Source organism: Balaenoptera musculus, chromosome 3, assembly GCF_009873245.2.
Source record: "Balaenoptera musculus isolate JJ_BM4_2016_0621 chromosome 3, mBalMus1.pri.v3, whole genome shotgun sequence".
Classification (NCBI taxonomy): Eukaryota; Metazoa; Chordata; class Mammalia; order Artiodactyla; family Balaenopteridae; genus Balaenoptera; species Balaenoptera musculus.
In genome coordinates, this window is record NC_045787.1 from 150,720,607 (window position 1) to 150,738,808 (window position 18,202).

The window sequence follows — 18,202 nt, forward strand, 5'->3', positions numbered from 1 at the left end:
AAAGGAGCCATCTGGGGGAGAAGTGTGGGGTGGCCCGTGTGGCCTGGCTTCCCCCCAGCTTGCTCTCAGACCACTCTAAGTCAACTTAACGTGGGGTCCCCAGCTTGGGGCTCAGGCCCACTGTGGCCCCCAGAGCTGAATGCATGTGTGCCTTGGTTGGGCATGCTGAGGATGGGGGGTCCATGGGGCTCCTGGAAGAGACCCACAAAGTAGCTCAAGCAGCAGCACTCTCCCACCCCAGGCTAGGGTTTTGTGGCCAGGCTTGGGTTCAAATTATGGAACCGTCAACTGCCATCCACACAGCTAATTGTGTAAAATCTGTAAAACAGGAATAATTTGTTACCCCAAAGGGTTGTATGTGAAAGACCCTGGGTATAAGGCAGTCAGGAAGGGGTCATTCCTGTTCTGAGGGGGTGGTGAACAGTCGCCTGTCCCTCCTCAGTCAGGGCTCCCTCCTACATACCTCTTAGGATGCAAGGTTCCCCTCTCAACCCTGGCTGTGGAGAGGAGATGGAACTAGAGGTGCCCATCTGGAGTGATGTGGAACCAGGTGGTACCAATTACTTGAGCTAGTTTTCCTACCCTCTGCAGAGAGGGAAAGGAATTGGGGGAAGAGACATGGCGGCCTGGAGCTAGAAGGGCAGGGCCAAGTGGGGCTGCGCATGGGTAGGAGGCTGAGGACGCGGAGACGGAGCTGGGATTCAGCGAGCGGAGGCGCCTAGAGTAAAGGAAAAGAGGGAACGGCCCACGCTCGGCGGCGCGTTGGGCTCAGACAAAGACAGGCTGGTAGCACGCAGTAGCCGCGGGAACCACCCGCCCGATCCCCCCCTACAAGAGCTGAGACAACCAGGAAGCCGCGGTGCGGTCCGGAATGTTCCACGCTTTGTACATCCAGGGTTGGGAGCGGATACAAGGCCTAGGGCGCTAGGGGCTGCCAGGTGTGTATGCATAGGGCTGAACCTGGGCACCGGCGGGCTGCTTGTGGGGCCTAGGATGTGGACCACCTTTTCTCCGCCGCAAAACAACCGCGCCATGGCTCCCCTTCAGCGCCCTGGGAGTCTGCCTATGGGCCTCTCAAGCCCTTTCGGAGCTGGGGTACCCTGCACCCCGGGGATGCGGATGGTAAATCTCCCGTTCTCACTGAGGCCGAACCTGGCCTTCACGCGCCCCCTGCTGGCCTGCCTGGAGTCACCTCGGCTGGGAGGCGGCGGCGGCCGGGACTCAGATACGGGAAAGCCCTACGGGGGAAACCTCGGAGCGTGACGTCATCCCGGTGACGTCACCGGGCCCCGCGGAGTGCGGAGGTTCCACAGAGGAGGCTTCCCCGGGATTGCGCAGGGCACCGGCGCGGGCAGGGAAGTCGTCCGGGGCTACAGCGCGCCTTCACTGCGCCCTGTGTCTGTCCCACAGGTCCCGCGCGGCCCCGGGTGAGGCCCGCCAGCGTGCCTGCCGGCGCCATGGGAAGGAGCGGGCGCCGCTGCTGCTGCCTCCTGCCTGCGCGCGCACGACTTGAACCCAGCTGCGGGCAGCCCCCGGCCGCGGGTCCCCGAGTGACGCTGGCGGCATCTGGGAGCTTGGCGCGGGCCCGGGGCCACGTCGAGGAGCCCATTGTCCAGTGAAACAGCCGAGGACCCGCCGCTCGCGCCGCCGCCATGGTTATGTCCCAGGGCACCTACACGTTCCTCACGTGCTTTGCCGGTTTCTGGCTCATCTGGGGTCTCATCGTCCTACTCTGCTGCTTCTGCAGCTTCCTGCGCCGCCGCCTCAAACGGCGCCAGGAGGAGCGGCTGCGTGAGCAGAATCTGCGCGCCCTTGAGCTGGAGCCCCTTGAGCTCGAGGGCAGCCTGGCCGGGAGCCCCCCCGGCCTGGCGCCCCCGCCACCACCTCACCGCGGCCGTCTCGAGGCGCCGGCGCACGCCCACCAGCACGTGCACGTGCACCCGCTGCTGCACCACGGGCCCGCGCAGCCGCACGCGCACCCGCACGCACACCACCACGCGCTTCCGCACCCACCGCCGCCGCACCTATCAGTACCGCCGCGGCCGTGGAGCTACCCGCGCCAAGGTAAGTACCGACCTCCGCCAGAGGGCAGCCTGGGCCACTAGGGTGGGCGAGGCCTCGGCAGGGGGCGGGCTCGCTGCTGACCCGCGGGGCTTCCACAGGGGAGCCTCCTTGAGAACCTAGGAGGAGGGAGCGGGTTGGGTCTGGGGTTGGCGGCTGGCCAAGGCCTCTGCGGGTGGCTGAGGATGGAGAGCCTCACGGCCTCGGACCGCTTCCCACTCCGCAGCGGAATCGGACACGTCCAAGCCACCGTGCTACGAAGAGGCGGTGCTGATGGCCGAGCCGCCTCCGCCCTACAGCGAGGTGCTCACGGACACGCGCGGCCTCTATCGCAAGATTGTCACGCCCTTTCTGAGCCGCCGCGACAGCGCGGAGAAACAGGAGCAGCCGCCGCCCAGCTACAAGCCGCTCTTCCTGGACCGGGGCTACACGTCGGCGCTGCACCTGCCCAGTGCCCCGCGGCCCGCGCCGCCCTGCCCTGCGCTCTGCCTGCAGGCGGACCGCAGCCGTCGGGTCTTCCCCAGCTGGACCGACTCGGAGCTCAACAGCCGAGAGCCACTGGAGCACGGAGCTTGGCGCCTGCCGGTCTCCATCCCCTTGTTCGGGAGGACTACAGCCGTATAGAGGGCGCCCGGCGTCCCGGGCCCCACCCGCGGACTCCTGGCCTGATTGCGGGGCTTTTTAAACGCTTCCCTTGGACTGCGGAGGTGGGTGGGAGGGGGGGTGGGGCGGGAGGGAGGGATTTCTTACCCCGTTTGTTACATTTTGAGGATAATAAAGGTGTGTGATCTGGTTTGGTACAAGCGGAGGGGGCACCCACTGCTTGCACCCAAGGTTCTGGCGGCCAGGTGTGCCCGGCCTTATCGGGACCGAACCTTGTTGCGCCTTTCAGCTACAAACCGGCCTGAGGGTGTAGAACTAAACCTGAGGTCTGCCTGCTTCAAACCACTGGCCGGTTCCCCAGGGAGCCTCATACCCCACCTTCCTTGCCCTTGAGGTCTTGGTGAGGGTGCCCCCTGCAGCCCTGGAAGTGGGAAGAGTTGGGAATGGGGTCGTGGCAGGCGGTCCACCCCAGATCAGCCCCTGGAGGCCCGGAGCAGCAGGCCCAAAGGGATCTGGATTTCTTTATTAACAGACATGAGCACGACCTGTTACAGAAGTTTGTGCTTTCCAAAAAACAGTTACTGAACGTGAAAAAGGAACCCAAGCAAAGAGGGAGGAGGTGGAAAGGGGCCACCCATAGCCCTGACCTGAATCACGCCTAGGGCCTCCAGCCTGGGACCTGCCCAGCAGGAGGGGGCAGGAAAGGGCCAGGAAGCTGAGAGGCCCCAGCTGGGCCTGCTACTTCCTTCGGGCCAGGTGGGGAGGGGTCAAGAGAAGGGGGGAGGGGGCGGGTCCCAGGGAGCCAGAGCCCACGAGCCATTTATTGCCATGTTTTAAAATTCGTGCAAAATATCTGAAGCCCTGGACAGAGAATACAAAGTGATATTTTTCCAAGAAACAGAAAACTAGGAAAAGAGGTGGGGGGAACATTTTCCCACCAGAACTTCCCCCCACGCCAGGCCCCAAGCAGGGTGAGGCCTCCACCCCGGCCAGCTGAGTGAGCAGGGAGGACTAAGAGCTACAATCTGGACCAGGTGGGAAGGGGGTGGAATTTGCAACAGCATCTCAACTACCAACGGGAGGAAAACCAGTCAACTGTACAAGTCTCCTATCAACTTTAAAAAAGAGAGAAAAGCTGTAAAAGTAGGGCCCTGTGGGTAGGGAAGCGGCCAAGTCCCCGGCCAGGGCCGGAATCCAGAGTGGGTGCCAGGCGGAGCTGCTGCAGGTGCAGGCACTGCGGGCCGTCTGGCCAGAGGCCGGCGCAGGTGGGCGGCCTTGGCGAGGGCAGCCTGAGGGCAAGCATCACCGCTAGTCGCCACCCTCGAAGCCCTCCTCCTCTTCCGGTACCGGGTCTGCATCCCAGCAGGTGATGTCGATTTCTATGGTGTGCAGAAGGGAGGGGAGTTAAGGAGATGGCCCAGCAGATCCATGCCTGTGTCCCTCCCAACCCTGGGGAGCTGTGCCAGCTGTGCGGCAGGCGGGGGGAGGGCTGCCTGTCCACACTTGAACACAGCACCGCCACCCAAATTCTTCTCCATCACCCATCCCAGTACTACCTGGAGGCTTGTTGTAGAACATAGGAGGCGGAGCCTTTGCACACAGCTCTTCCGATTGGGCAAACTCCTCCTCCTGTGATTGGCTGAAATACCCCTCACTGGCCTGTACGAGAAAAGCTCCATGTCACTGGGTCCCACCCAGCAGGACTAGGGCTGACCTACCAGGCCTGAGCACGTTTCCCCAGCAACCAGCGATTGTATCAGTGGTTGCCAGGCAAACACAGATGCCTGCCTTGGGAATAAAAGCAGAGCTGGCCCAGGGAGGGGGAATGAAATACAGCTTCCCCCCCCACAACGATGTGGGTCACAGAGAAGGGGGGCAGGGTACTGCTGCAAGCCTAAGGAAGGCAGGGTCAGCCCCCTGCTCCAGCCCTGACCACTTCCCCTCCCATCAGGCAGCCCCAGCCCCACCTGGGTCCCCTCCTTCTGGGTGGTCTCGCCATTGGTCAGCAGGTGGGGCTCTGGCTCCAGCTCCGGCTCCTGCTCCGGCTCCTGATCCAGCTCCTCTAGAGCTGAGGGCAGAGTTGGAGCCTGGGGAGCAGCCAGGGGCTCCCCTTCTACTTCCTCCCCTGGGTCACAGAACGTGGCTGGTGGCTCAGGCAGCTCATCAAAATTGAGAAGGTTGGCACTGCCTTCACCTGCCGGCGGCAGTGGCTCCTGAGCCACCTCGTCCAGCAGGGGCACTTCTGCCAGAGTGACTTCGGCACCTGAGGGTGGTGTGGGGGCCCTAGGCTCAGCCTGGGGTACGGAGGCCCCTTCCCCATTGCCAGGCCATAGGTCAATGAGGCTGGCAGTGGCAGGGGTGACGGTGTTGGCAACACTGGTGTCAGCAGCAGCAGTGTCGGTTTCAACGGCATCAGCTGCTGGGGTGTCAGCTGCAGAGGCTCCAGCCATGGCAGGCTCTAGAGAGGCAGCCAGGACTGCCTGCTCTGTAGACGCCATGAACATCAAGTCCTCCGTGGGGCTGCCTTGGCCCTGGGGAGGCTCTGGTGCCTGAGGGGACTCCTCCAGGGGGCTGGCCCAGGCCTGAGGGTCTGCTGCTCTGGCTTCCTTGCGGGTCTCTTCACTATCCAGGCCGGGGCTGGGCTCCTGGGTCTCTGTCAAAGCACAGATGGAGGAGACATGTGATCAGCTCTCAGGAAAGGATGCGGGCCCTGGGCAGGCACCCTACAGTACCCTGCCCACCCACTGAGGAGTCCAGGAGAGAAGCCCTCCCCTAAGACTTCCATGCAGAGTGCCTTCTAGCACCCACTGGGCCCCACTGCCCCTTTACCTAGTGTCTTTCAACCGCTCAGCAGCCCTGGGAGGAAGGCACAATCCCCACTCCAGGGAGACACTGAGGTGCAGAGAGGGCAGGTCTGACCAGGGCTCCTCCCTGCCCCAGCCATTTCCAGGGCAGTACAGTCTGGCCCAGATCCCTGGGGGGTTGTTACCATGGCCATTTGGAGTTCCCAGCCCAGGGGCTAGGGCCATTCACACACCTTGGGCTGCTGGGGGTGGCGGTGGCAGTGGTGGAGGCTGCGAGGACATAACCTCATCCAGGGCCCGCTCGATCTGCTCAGTGACAGGGGTAGAGGCCATGCTGGAGTCAGATGGGCTCCGGGCAGGGATCGGGGTAGGCACCATCCTCCGGTGGCTGTCCAGGTGGCTGCCTGTGGAACAAAAACCCCTAGGCTGGTCAGTAAGGGCCAGGGAGCCAGGTGGAACCAGGATTGTCCACCTTGGGGCCTGACCAGCCCCTCCTCTCTGGAGTCTGGGTCCGGGCTGGGAGCTCCCCAGGCCCCCCAGGGGCCAGACCACAGCTCCAGACCCTGTAAGCCAGGCCCCTAAGGGCCAGTGTCCCTTCAGGGCCAAGGGAAAGAGGCGGGCGGTACCTGCTCTGGGGACAAACACCAGAGATCAGCAGTCAGGCTGGGGGAGTGAGGGCAGGGGGGCTGCTGGGAAGCGGGGGGCCCTCCTTACCCCCCCACGGAGGCCTGGGGCTGCTACCTACATGGGAGGGAGGAAGAGAGGTTTGGGGTGCGGTGACAGGTGATATAGGGAAAGGGAGTCCGTGGAGGGGAGGAGGAGGAAGAGGAGGAGGAGGAAGGCCCACTGTCCGATGCCTTTATGAAAGGGCAGTACGGACGACCTGCCAAGAGAGACAGACAGAGAGAGAGAGACAGAGGACAAGAGAGGGTCAGTCTCCCCCACCCCCACCCCGAGGCCTCATCCACCCCCAGCCTGGCCCTGGATGTCTAAGCTGCCTTCAGCCAGGGCGCACATTCAGCCAAGCTGGGCCAGAGCCTCAAGCCAACAGATGACTCCACCACACCAGCCACACACAGCAAAGAGCCTGATACGCCACAATGCAACCAGCCTCAGGGCAGCCCACGCCTCGGAACAGCCTGCCCCACCCCTGGAACCCTAGCACAGAGCCAAGCACACAGAAGGGGCAAACAGACCAGCAGACAGGGAGCGGAAGGGGGCTTAAAGGAGAGGTGGAAGCTGCACAGGGAGAATCCAAACAGGGAACCCTGGGTACAGGCTCCAGGCTGCTCAAACTCAGGACCAGGGAAAGAGCCCACTCCTCATGCACCCACAGCCCTTCAGATAAGACCTAGTTCAACCCCAGCAGGGCTACTCCTTGCAGCCAGGGGCATGCCTTAGCCCTTGTGAGAAATGCCCAGATGGCTCTAGCACAGCCAATTGCTCAGCCCAGGCCCAACACTGACCCTGCCGGAGCCCTTCTCAGCCCTGCCACCTGGAGGTGGTGGGTGGAAGCACACCTGATGATTGGCCTTGCCTTCTCCAAGGGGTCCTTGGGCAAGGTTTCCCTTCCAAGAAAGGTCCCAAAGAGGCTCAAGGCCAAAACCTGAGGAGTGGGGATTGGGTGGGGGTGGGAGCTGGGACTACCTGGTCGGTGGTTGAAGGGTGAGGGCACATCACAGCTGCCTGCGGAGGCCGATGCGACTCTTTCCTGCTGCTTAAAGAACTCCCGTGGGTTATCAGGTCGCTGGGCAATAATGGCTGCTGCCTCCTGGGGGCACATGGAAAGGGTCAGGCCAGACGGGGCCCAACTGAGGCAGCCCTACCAAACTCAGATGTCTGGTCCCCCCGGCTCTCACCTCTACCTCCGATTCTGACTTCTTCATCTGGGTCTCTTCCTCCTCATCCCGCTGGTCACCCTGGAAACCAAAAGGGAAGGTGTTCTGAGCACCCCACTCCCACAGGAGCTCTTGGCTTTCTTACAGCCCCCATGTTTCCTCCACTATCTGGAACCACTTTCACGACCCAGTCACACAGCACCTTCTATCTGCAAGGTCCTCAGCCACCTCATCTCCAGTCCAGACAGGCCCCTGGGCACCCAGGGCCATCCAGGAGCACTCCCTGCTTTGCAGCTTACTTTTCTCCAACCTCCTACCACACCTACCGCACCTAGCCAACCACACCTCCATCACTGCTGCCTGGATCTTGGTAACACGACTGAGGCTTCTTCATTAGTCCCCTGCCTCCTTGTTCTCTTTCCCCCCATTTCTTCTCTACAGACCTGAAAGTATCTTTTCAAAATGTTAGTCGCCATCACTTAAAAATCAGGTTTTCTTACTGAGATCAGGGTCTCCAGTTTCTCTTGAAATGCCAGAAGCCCTGCCAACACAGGCCAGCGTGTCCCAAAGCAGCCATTGACTAGAGCTGCACTGTAGCGGCCCATAGGGTGTGTGTTGTCCAGTTCACCACAGCCCCCACCACTCCCTACTGCCCTTCACATGTCCACTTCACTCGCTGTTTTGAGATTGCAACCCCAGGAGTAAAGGTAGGTGGGGCCCCTTTGCTTGGCCCACGTTCCCTTCTCCCTGCCTGATCTAGTCCATCACTTCTCACAATGCTCCCCTCCCACCCTGACTCACCCACACCCTGTGAGATGTAGGCATAAATTCCTCAGCATGATGTAGTTGCAGTTCCTGGAACATGCATACAACTTCCCACCTCCGTGCCTTGGCATGGGAGATGAATCTCTCTCCCCAAGTGCCCGACCCCCACCCCAGGTCCAGCTCTTCCTTCTTCCGGCCTCAGCTTGGGTACTGCCTCCTCGGGAAAGGGTCCCTGGCCCATTCAGGTCATTTCCTTCCCTGGGTCCCCATGAGGTGTTCCAGGCATACACCACAGATTACACTGTGTCATAATTTCCTGTTTCTGGATCATCTCCCCACCCTTTGTGGGTGATACAGGATAAGAACTCACGTACGTGTGTGAGTGGCCAGCCCAAGGTTCAGTTCGTACCTGTTTCCTCAGTTGAACTCATCACACCAAAAGCCTCAAGAGGGCTGTCATCCCAACTGCCACTTTGTGTCTTCCAGAATGAAGTCTAAACTCCTCCTCTGACCTTGCTCTCTCCTCCCAAATTTCCCAGCGGGCTCCAGTCATTGGGGAAGTCTCCTTGCCTTCCCCAAAAAATGTACATCCCACCAGCCTTTGCTGTTACACTGCCCCTGCCTAGTATAACCTTGCTAGGTTCCTCTGCCTTGTTCAAAAAAAGGACCAGAGGCAGCTTACCACAAAAACCTTAACTACATAACACTATGAAAACCACTGAAACAAATTAGAGCTTGGGGTTGGAGAAAGACATCAATATACTAACCATAAAGGTCAATAGCATTGCTATCCCTGAGCATCTTCAGATAAATGGAAGCTCCCTGGCATCCCAGGCAAAAAGGGAACTCACGTAAGGAATGCAATTCTTATCAGAAGAGAGAAAGCAGAATAGCTCCTTAAGCCAATATAAAGCACTTCATGGTTCTAAATTCCAAAGTTTCTCATGTGGGAACTCCCTCAGAGGACCTGAAGTTGCAGGGTAACCACAGTGACCTGCTAAAACACCTACTGTCACTGTCACATGAGCCACACTTGAAGGGTCAGATGAGACTATAAAATAATGGTGTGACACTGTAAGCCTTTGCCTGAAACACTGGTAATTGGTGAAGATGAGCAATCAGTTCAGTGGGTTCACTATACTATTCTTTCTACTTTTGTGTATGTATGTGAAATTTTCCATAAAAATAAGCTTTTTCAAAAAGAACTTGCTCTGAACGGATGAACAAAATCTGGTATACATATACAATGGAATATTAACAGCTTTCAAAAGAAAAGACATTCTGATGCATGGATAAACCTTGAAGATGTTATGCTAAATGAAATAAGCCAGTCACAAAAGGTAAAATAACTGCATGATTCCACCCATACAAGGTACTTTGAGTAGTCACATTCTTAAACACAGAGAGCAGAAAGCAGTTGCCAGGGGCTGGGGGAGGGGGCAATGGGGAGTTAGTGTTTAATGGGTACAGAGATTCAGTATGGGAAGATGAAGAAAATTGCGGAGATCAACAGTGGTGATGGTTGTACAATATAAATACACTTAACACCACAGAACCGTACACTGAAAAATGGTCAATATGGTACGTTTTATGTTATGTACACTTTGCCGCAATTAAAAATAAACTAATTCATCAATTAATTGTAAAAGAGCCTTGTTCATCTTGTTCTCCACCATGTTTCTCACACCAGCACGTGGCAGGTGGCAAGGGTTTGCTGAATGAATGAGGCTGCAGCTTACTAACCGGATGTCCTCTCCACCCCCAGGGGCTAATGTGAGTGGAATGACCTATGACAGCCGTTAACGCCAGTGCCGGCAGGGCCGTCCGGCCAGCCCCCTGTGGGCGCGACCTTGGAGCCTGTTTGAGTCCCCAGGGCCCAACGGCTACCCGTCACAGTCCCAGTCCAGACGACTACTGCCCACCTCCTGTCCTAAACTCTACCATGCTCAGCTTTGAATGACCTTAGCTATTGCTCAAGTATAAAATTCAATTCAAAGCATGAAGATTTGACTCCACTGTGATTTTGAAAGGGTCAATCATGATGACCCTATGGGCCATCCCAATGTTTGGAGGTTCAGCCAGCACCCCTGGAACGAGCGCCTGTTCTCAAAGAGACACTACACACACTTGTATATAGATGCTCAGAACACCAGCCCAGATTCATTCAATGGCTCTGCAGCACTCTTGCTGTGGGGACCAGGCCTCGAGCCCCATAAGGGCAGGAAGCATGTCTAATCCACCTCGAGCCCCTCAGGCCCTGCTGGGAGGGGGCAGGAGGAGCCTGGCCAGTGAGGGTCTGGGTCAAGGTAGATTTTCTCTTTCAGTCTAGAGTATTAGCTTCTCCAAGGAGGTCTCTTTCCACAGCCAGGGAACAGAACCCCACACGATCAGGTACCAGGCCTGACACTGCATGATACCCCGTGCCCATGCAGCAGTACCCAGAATGCCCAGCACTGTCCCCAAGACACTTACTCCCCCCGCAAGAGGCCCAGGAACACAGGGACCATCCTCACTTCCCTCACCAGGAGACAGGAACCCCGACTAAGAACTTACGAAGATGGACTGCTCCTTCAACCGCCTCTTGGCCTCCTCTGCTTCCAAAGTCTGTTGTTTCCTCCTGGAATGAAAGGCGCAGGGAGCCCTTCAGGACGGGCCACTCGGGGCCGGAGGCCCAGGGCCCGGGGGGGGGGTGGGGCGGGGCGCACCTGTGCTCCTCGATCTGCTGCTCCCGCTCCCGGTAGCGCCGCTCCCGCTCCTCCTGCTCCTGCCGCTCCTGCTCCATCCGCTCCTGCTCAAACCTGAGCCTCTCATCCAGAGCCTTCTTCCTCTCCTCCTCCTTCCGCAGCTCCTCCTCCTTCTGCAGCACCCCGTGCCAAGGCAGTGCAGGCCCTGAGCCCGGGGCCCGCCCCAGCCCTCCAGCCCATCCCCAACCCAGGGTTCTGAGAATTCAGGGGCTTGCTCCCTCAGTAGGGGAAGCACGTAGGACGGGCCAGGCTGCTGAAGGGAGGCGCTTAGGGAGAGAAGGCAGAGCTGCCCCATGGGGTCAGGACAGGGAGGGGCAGCTCAGCCAGCAGGCCGGGGTCAGGGTCCACACCTTGGCCTGCTCCCAGAACTGCTCGCGGTTAATCCGCTTCATCTCCACAGCTGCATCAGTCTTCTGATAGGTGGTGCCCTGCAGAGTCAAGCGGCCTGGCGTGAGCGAAGCCCACGGGCCGAGTGCTCAGGAGCCCCCACACGCAAAGGGTGAGGACTGAGAGGAACCGGACGGCGGAGCCCTGGGCAGGGCCTGCCTGCCTGGGGCGCACACTGACCACCGGCTCGGCGTTCTCATCCTCACGTAGCCGCAGTCGGTGCAGCACGGGGCTGGAAAGCCGTGCCAGCCCGTTGGAGAGCCGCTGCCCGATGGCGCCCGCATCTATGTCTTCCACACTGCTGGCGTTCACGATCACATCGACGCCCTGCAGCAGGAGGAAGGCGTGTTCAGGCAGCAGGGCTCCCTCCCATCACCACCCCCTTGAGCCCTGACCCCACTCGCACCTGGAAGAACTCGGCCACCTTAGCCACGTGGCTGGCACAAGCACATTTGCGGGCATCAGGCACATCTTCGCCAACCTGCAAAGTACCCAGCAAAAGGGGGCGTCGGGAAAGGACAAGAGTTGGCGGCAGGCTGAGGCCCAGGGCGCTCTTCCCGGGACTAGTGGGGTTCTCTCCAGCAGTGTCAGTGAGTGGAGTGGGATGGAGGATAACCGTTCTTGGGCCTTCGGCTCCCTTCCCCAGCCCATAGCTGCATACCCAGTTGATGAGCACGTATTTCGGCAGAGCAGCCTGGGAGTCCTTGACGCTGCAGAAGCCATACATCACCTTCTGGTTCTCAAAGTGGCCAGAGAGCTCCTGCAAGCCCCCATCTGGGGGAATCAGGAGGGTGTCAGGCCCCATCTCCTGAATCCCTCCCCCACAAAGGGCCTGGAACCCAAAGCAAAGACTCCTCTTGTGGGCTCTGCAGGCACCGCCAGAGATCTGGAAGTCCCAGAGTTCTGTGTTGGTGTGAAAGAGGCAGCAGGCAGGTGTGAGCTTTGCCTCTGAATCCCCCAGGACCTTGGGGAAGAACTGAGGAAGTGTTCTTCACACACCAAGTCTCACGCGGGGCTGGCACCCACTGAGGTAAAATAAAACCTTTTAGGGCTCTCAAGAAAGTGGGGTGATCTGGGCCATCCCTGCCAGGCCCGTTCCCGCCTAGCTGTGTGACTTTGGGCAAGTCACTCTCCCTCTCTGAGGCTCAGTCTTCTCATAATCAAACAGGAAACAAGTCTCCCTCCCTCCCCACCCTGGGGATCTTAGGGATAACCACAGGAAGGACACTTGGCCAGACAAGTGTGGGTCCGCTGGACGCAGGCAGCGAGGTGGCCTGGAGCCAGGCGGATGGGGAAGAAAACAACCGGAGGAGGGAGCGGGGAGGAAGGAGAGGAAGGCAAAGGAATGGCTGGAATTCTTACCTCCTGACGCTGCAAGCTTGAGGTCATCTGAGCCATCCTCATATGTGTACAGAGCCCTGGGGAGAGGGAGGGGTGGCTGGGAGAACTGTCAGGGCCCAGGCAGCCAATTTTGGGTGGAGACGGCTCTCCGGGGTAGGAGGGACACAGAGGGGGCAGGACAGGAGGGGGGTTCCAGCCCAGCACTTAAGCCTTGTCGCCATGACAACAGGGCTAAGCACCATTTCAGGCTGGAATCCAGTGGGGGACAGTCCGGGATCTGATGGAGGGAGGCCTGAGTCAGGTGGGGAGCAGGCAGTGGGGAAGAAATCGCTGCCCAGTCGCTTGCTTCCAGTGAGCCAGTGTGTTGCGTCCTCGGAGCCCTGGCCCTAGCAGCCTGCAACCCAGCCAGCGGTGTGAGATGGAGATTCCAAGGCGACGGTTCCTTGGTTACCGTTCCCTGGCTACCGCTCCTCATCCCCATTGGCCGTTGCCAGGAACCTACCTGGCGCGTGCCTCAGTACCCACTGCCCCTCCCCCCACATCGAGGGGGATGGGGAGAGAGAACCTGATGCTGTTCAGCTCTGGGCATCCCCTGGTAACTATGGCAACCCAGCAATTGGCACGCGACTGGCCCACCCCAGCTGCATCCTCCTGAACACAAAGGACCCCAAGGGGACACGCCCTCAGTCTCAATCTCAGTCTCTCTGAAATGGGGATGAGGTCACCGTGGTCACTCCTGCCTGGACTCCAGCCCCTGGGTGAATGTGCTCTCCTGGCCTTCCAGCCCTAGGCCTCCTCCGCCCTAGCTGAGGCTCTGGCCTCTTGGGACTGCTGGCCTTTCCTTCCCTCTCAGCTTTGGCAGAAAGCTGACCTAGCAGCCTTCCTCCTTCCTCCTCCTCCCTAGCTTTTTCTTCACAGGTAGCAGTGGCACAGCACTTCCAGTGGCTTCCATTTCACAGAAGGGAAGAGAGAGATGTCTCCTCCCCAGGACCCACCTGGAGGACAGGCTTGGGGCCAGGAATAAAGGTCATGTTCCGGAGGTGCAGGAGGCTCAGCCCCTCCCCCAAGCTCCCCTTTCCTTACTGCCAAGGTAGGGGGCTAGGAGGAGAGGAGGCAGGAGCACCAGGGAGATGCAGAAGAGAAAGCGAGCAGGAGGCAGAAAGAGAAGACAAGAGAAGGGAGGGAAGTGAAGGGATGAAGAGAAAATGAAGGAGCGGGGAGACAGGAAGGGAAATGGGAGGGAAGGAAAGAGGGAGGAGAGAAGAGGGAGGAAGGGAGAGAGGGAAGAGGAAGGAAGGGGGAGAGGGAGGAGGGAGGAGGGCGGAGCAAGGAGGGAGCAGGGAGGGCCTGGTCCAGGCCCAGCCCCATGAGGTCAGCACAAGTCACTGCCAGAGCCAAATGGGCCCCCAGCCCCCTGCTTCTCGGGATCCCTCCCTCCTGAAAGGGACACAGGTGGGCTGTGGGGCCAGGAGCTCCTGGTCCAACTGTTGCCCAGGCTACAGTCCTGGCAGCTGCTTCTCAACACAGCTGTCCCACCACCTGTCTGGCTGCCCTAACCCACCACTGGGAACAAAAGGCCCTTAGAGAAGCAGGGTCTTCCCTTCTCCATTCCACAGATGAGAAACTGAGGCAGAACTCCAAGACCCTGGCTCCCAGACACTGCTCTGGCCATCACACCTCCCTGGGGTGACTTGTCAGCCTCTCCTAGGCTCTCTGAGGGACCCTGGCTCCTCCCAGGACCCTGCCCCTTCCATTCTTTACTCCTTGCCTACCCACCTCCAGCCACCTTTCCTGCTGCAGCCCTGGCCCTTACCTGGTGGAAACCATAGCTAAGTTCAAAGGTTTCAGCAGGCCTTCAACCCTGAGCTCCGCCCACCTGCCTTTCCAGCCAGACCTCCGTATCCATACCATACACTCCGGTCACATTGGATGGCTCCCTGATTCCCAGCACAGTTCTGGATATTTCCCACCCTGGAGCCTCTGCATATGTGGTTCCCTTCACAGGGAGGCCAGACCTGTTTCTCCACCCCATGCCCATCCCTGACTGAAATCTCTCAGGGACCCAATGCCAGCTCCCATGAAGCCCTGCCCTGCGCTGCACCTCCCCAAAGCGCTTACCACACTCCAGCAGGGACGGGAAGAGGCACCTGAGCCTGCCCCAGATCTCACTAGACCACCAGTGCTTCTCAAACACATTCGAGGTGGCCTGAGCCTTGGGTGGGTGGGAGCTGGTGAAACTGCAAGGAACCAGGATGGAGGGGGGCAGGAATCTACATGTCTCACCACCTCCAACCCCTGGAGACAGACACTGTCCTGAACTATAAGCTTCGTGAAGGTGGGACATCTAACTCAGTCCTTCAACACAGAGCACAGAGCAGCTCCAGAAGGTGTTTGCAATATTGAGACAAAACTCTGAGAAACCATCTCGGCCAGAGAAAGTGGACTGGGGTGAGGTGGGAGCTGGAATGTAGCAGCTCCAGGGAGATCCTGGGGTCAGCTGAGGATGGGGGGCTCAGGGCAGGTGGATTCTTCAGGACAATCACACTCTCAGGATATTAGAACTGGAAGGGCCTTGGGTATCCCAGGTATGGCTGAGCCCAATCCCCTTTTCCTCTTTTCAAGAGGACCAGAGAGGAGCAGAGACTAGTGTGGTTACATAGCGAGTCGGGTCACATCCAGGACAACACTAGTTCTTTTCACTACACAATCTGACTTCCTGGGTCCCCTGCTGCCAGCATCAGGGCAGCAGTCCATTTCAGAGTGAGCCACCTAGGAGTGAACTCCCCCACCCCTACTCCCCACTCAGAGGTAAGGTAAGGGAGGGCAGTGCCAAGCCCCGTTTGCCCAGACAGCAATTTTACCCAAGACGCCCTCCTCCAGCCTCTGAGTGCAGGGTCTGCCCCTGAATCTTGAGACCCCACTGTACCCCTGGTTCTGTGCTAGGTGCTGGGGACCCTCATGTCCCCTTCTGCAGGGTGATCCTCACATCCTTTCTACCAAATGTTTATCTGGGCCCTTGGGAGTGAGCAAATGTATGTATGTATGACGGTGCACGTGTACATCTGTGTGTGTCCCACACACAACACAGATTGGGGTGGGGGAGGGGTGAGGCACGCCAGTGATGAATAACTCACTTTGGCCACATGGATGCTGCTGGGTGGTGGGAGCCCAGGCCTCTGCTGAGCAGGATGTGGGCCAGCAGTGGCTGTGGGAGCTTTGCCTTTGGGAAGGTAGGGGTAAATGGGGTGGTGGCAGGCAGCACCCCCAGACTGGAGGGCAAGGGTCCCGAGGTGGGCTGTGCCTCTCTCCAGGCATGGCCCATATCCCAAGGCCAGCTCCTCCACCAGGCCAAGCCAGCCACTTGCCCTGAACTCCTCCCATGATGTCAGTCCCCCTGGGGCAGGGCTGGGACAACGGATGGGCCGCTTGCCCGCTTAGCCTGTGCTGGCCTCTCCTGTGACTGACCCGCAGGACAGGAGAGCTTGCTTGTCTCTCACGTCCATCCCTCCAGGCCTGGCCGCCCGCCAGTGCTGCAGTACTGTGGCATGGATGCCTGGCCATCTTGTCCCCTCCTCCAGCCCCCAGGTCAGTGTCCTCCCAGCATGAGGGTGAGGCCAGCCCAAGTGAGGTCCCTCAGACCTGCCTTCACTTTGTGTTTCCTGCCTGCCAAGGAGAGAAGAGCCCTAGGGAACAGAATGGGCATCTGCCCCAGGAGAAGAGTATCTTGGGGGGATGATGATTCCTGAATGGGGCAGTGTGAAACCCCCTGGCTTTCCTGCCACCCTGGGGACTCCAGCCCCAGAGCAGGTGGTCCAACCCCTCCCACAGCCTAGGGGGAGACAACAGCTGGGGAGGGAGGAGAGGGCAGCCCAGCTCCTCCCCCACAGAGGAGCTGAGAGCCCCTTGCCCCTGGGCCAAAGGACTAGGAGCTCAGTGGATCCATTCACCCCCTCATCATTCTCTGGGAACTCCTGCAGAGTGGTGCGCCTGGGGGCTTCCTCCCAGGGACCCCACCTGGCCCCCTAGGCAGGCAGTTCAGTTCCTTTGGCATGTCCCAGCCCAGCTGCCTACTCCCTGCAATCCCTTTGGCATCGAGGAGAGCACTTATCCTTGCCTCCTCCTCGACCCCTGAGGGGAACAGGAGTCACTTGGCGGTGGCCCTGCGGCAATGAACGTCTTTCCATCACACCCCAACTCCGAGAGGCCCCCCGGTGGGCGGGGCGCCCCGGCCCCCAGCCCGCTCTGCTCCTCCCCCGCCCTAGCTTTCCTTTGTGCTGTGGCCGGGGCCGGGTTGGGCCGGGTAGGCTGCGCTGGCTCTGCTAGCTCGGTCCCTGCCCGGTCCTCGCCCGCTCAAAGGTGGCAAAGGTGCCCTTGGCCGCCCGTGCACACCTGTCTGCCCGGCCCGAGGCAAAGGGGAGGGGGCGGGGGATGGGCTTCCATAAGGCCGGGAGGCCCCGGGCCACACATCTGGACCCTGCGTCTCTCCAGCCCGCGTCCGGCCACCGCTCCCACCGCGCGGCTGGGGCCGCCTCCGGGCGCTTGGGGCCCGCCGGTGCCCCGCCTGGCCCGGCCCCTCCCCCGGCGCGCACAAAGGCAGCCCCTCCCTGGCTCTCCCGGGCCGCTGCACCATTTCGGGGTCTCCCCCTCCCTCCCGGCTGCGGGGCGACGGGGCCGGGTGGAAACAAAGGCGCGGCGGCGCGGGGACAAAGGGGCTGGGGGGCGGGGGCGGGGGCTCACCAGTCGGCCGCGCTCTCCTCCCGAATCACCTCCTCGTACGCCGCCAGCAGCTCCAGGCGGTGGCCGCTGAAGCTGACGCCGGCCATGCTGCGGGCCGGACCGAGGCCGAACGGACAGACGCACGGACGGACGGAGAAGGAGGGAGGGAAAGAGGGAGTCGCCGCGCCGCCGCCGCCTCGGAGCCTCTGCAGCGTTGCGAGCCGAGCGAGCCAGCGGCCGGGGGAGGGGAGCCGGCCGGCGGGGGGCGGGGGGCGCTGGCTCCGCCCGGCTCGCTCCCTCCGCGCGCTCGGTCCTAGCGCCGCCCCGACCCGGCCCAGGGGAGGCCCGCCCCCCCTTCCCGGCCTGCCCCGGGGCGCCCCCACGCCCCTCGCCGTCAGTATCTGCGCCCCGCGCCCGGGCGGGTGTACTCTTCTGCGCGGGGCCATTCTTCCCGTGTCCCAAATTCTCACCTGTGGTGTCCCCAGCCACAAACCTAGCCCCGTCCCCACCTCTCCAATCCCTATCCAGGCCCAGCTTCATCCCTCTCCTTTCCAGCTCCCGGTCCCAATCCCAAATCCACTCCATTCCAATCCGGCCCAGCCCCACTCCGTCCTTAATTTATCTCCACCCAGCCTCACCCCTATCCCTGGTCCATCCCAACCTCCAGCCCCAACCCAATTCCCGTGCCAGCCACCCCTGGCCCATCTGCAGCCCATCCCCACCTCTGAAAGGCCCATTCCTAGTCCATCCCCATCACTGTCCACTGCTGTCTTCATCCCCAAATCCCCCACCATTTCTGTCCCCTCCCAGCTCCAGCCCCACTCCCAACCCCATGCTTAGCACACACCCCCTACCCATTCATCAGACCCCACCCCTAGCTGCACCTTCCTCTTTCCAACCTATCCTGTTCCCATTCTGATCCCTGTTCCCAACCACACCCCTC

At 60.4% G+C, this 18,202-nt stretch overlaps 3 protein-coding genes across 7 annotated transcripts in view; 2 read left to right on the forward strand and 1 right to left on the reverse strand.

Moving 5' to 3' along the window:
* Nucleotides 1-1,546, forward strand: part of GRK6 (G protein-coupled receptor kinase 6) — a 27,424-nt gene extending 25,878 nt beyond the window's left edge. For 2 of the 3 annotated variants that reach the window (XM_036846643.1, XM_036846648.1), the window contains one exon: nucleotides 1,411-1,546. Coding sequence is in view for 1 of the 3 variants with exons in the window: in XM_036846646.1 (XP_036702541.1) it covers nucleotides 1,411-1,431 (21 nt within the window). In the remaining 2 variants the exon portion in view is untranslated. The remainder of the gene's footprint in view (nucleotides 1-1,410) is intronic. The other variant, XM_036846646.1, reaches the window with a different exon arrangement.
* PRR7 (proline rich 7, synaptic) overlaps nucleotides 1-2,861 on the forward strand; it is a 9,307-nt gene extending 6,446 nt beyond the window's left edge. Inside the window, exons 2-3 of the mRNA XM_036846650.1 lie at nucleotides 1,411-2,064; nucleotides 2,288-2,861. Coding sequence (XP_036702545.1) covers nucleotides 1,653-2,064; nucleotides 2,288-2,685 — 810 coding nt within the window. The 5' untranslated portion in view covers nucleotides 1,411-1,652 and the 3' untranslated portion in view covers nucleotides 2,686-2,861. The remainder of the gene's footprint in view (nucleotides 1-1,410; nucleotides 2,065-2,287) is intronic.
* A 306-nt stretch (nucleotides 2,862-3,167) lies between these two features.
* Nucleotides 3,168-17,930, reverse strand: DBN1 (drebrin 1). Of its 3 annotated transcripts, XM_036845739.1 has the most exons (15): nucleotides 17,281-17,930; nucleotides 12,565-12,620; nucleotides 11,864-11,976; nucleotides 11,609-11,683; nucleotides 11,383-11,529; nucleotides 11,166-11,243; nucleotides 10,777-10,928; nucleotides 10,625-10,688; nucleotides 7,328-7,387; nucleotides 7,116-7,239; nucleotides 6,214-6,351; nucleotides 5,702-5,872; nucleotides 4,632-5,317; nucleotides 4,221-4,323; nucleotides 3,168-4,043 (listed from the first exon to the last, which is right to left on the reverse strand). In XM_036845739.1, exons 1-15 carry the CDS (start codon nucleotides 17,703-17,705, stop codon nucleotides 3,973-3,975), a joined length of 2,463 nt encoding a protein of 820 aa, XP_036701634.1. In that variant the 5' UTR covers nucleotides 17,706-17,930; the 3' UTR covers nucleotides 3,168-3,972. The 3 variants fall into 3 exon arrangements, with proteins under 3 accessions (XP_036701634.1, XP_036701633.1, XP_036701635.1); XM_036845738.1 differs by lacking the exon at nucleotides 6,214-6,351 and having other exon boundaries at nucleotides 17,281-17,915; XM_036845740.1 differs by lacking the exons at nucleotides 6,214-6,351; nucleotides 17,281-17,930 and adding an exon at nucleotides 16,018-16,119 and having other exon boundaries at nucleotides 12,565-12,640.
* Nucleotides 17,931-18,202: the final 272 nt, after the last annotated feature.

Bases quoted from the DNA above. Each gene is read 5' to 3' on its own strand.
- DBN1 (XM_036845739.1), bottom strand. From the start codon at position 17,705: ATGGCCCCGCGCAGAAGAGTACACCCGCCCGGGCGCGGGGCGCAGATA. The intron at 10,929-11,165 runs GTGTGGACCCTG...GGGGTGCTGCAG, and splicing joins AGTTCTGGGAGCAGGCCAAG to AAGGAGGAGGAGCTGCGGAA. The intron at 4,324-4,631 runs GTGGGGCTGGGG...TTTCTCGTACAG, and splicing joins CCCAGAAGGAGGGGACCCAG to GCCAGTGAGGGGTATTTCAG.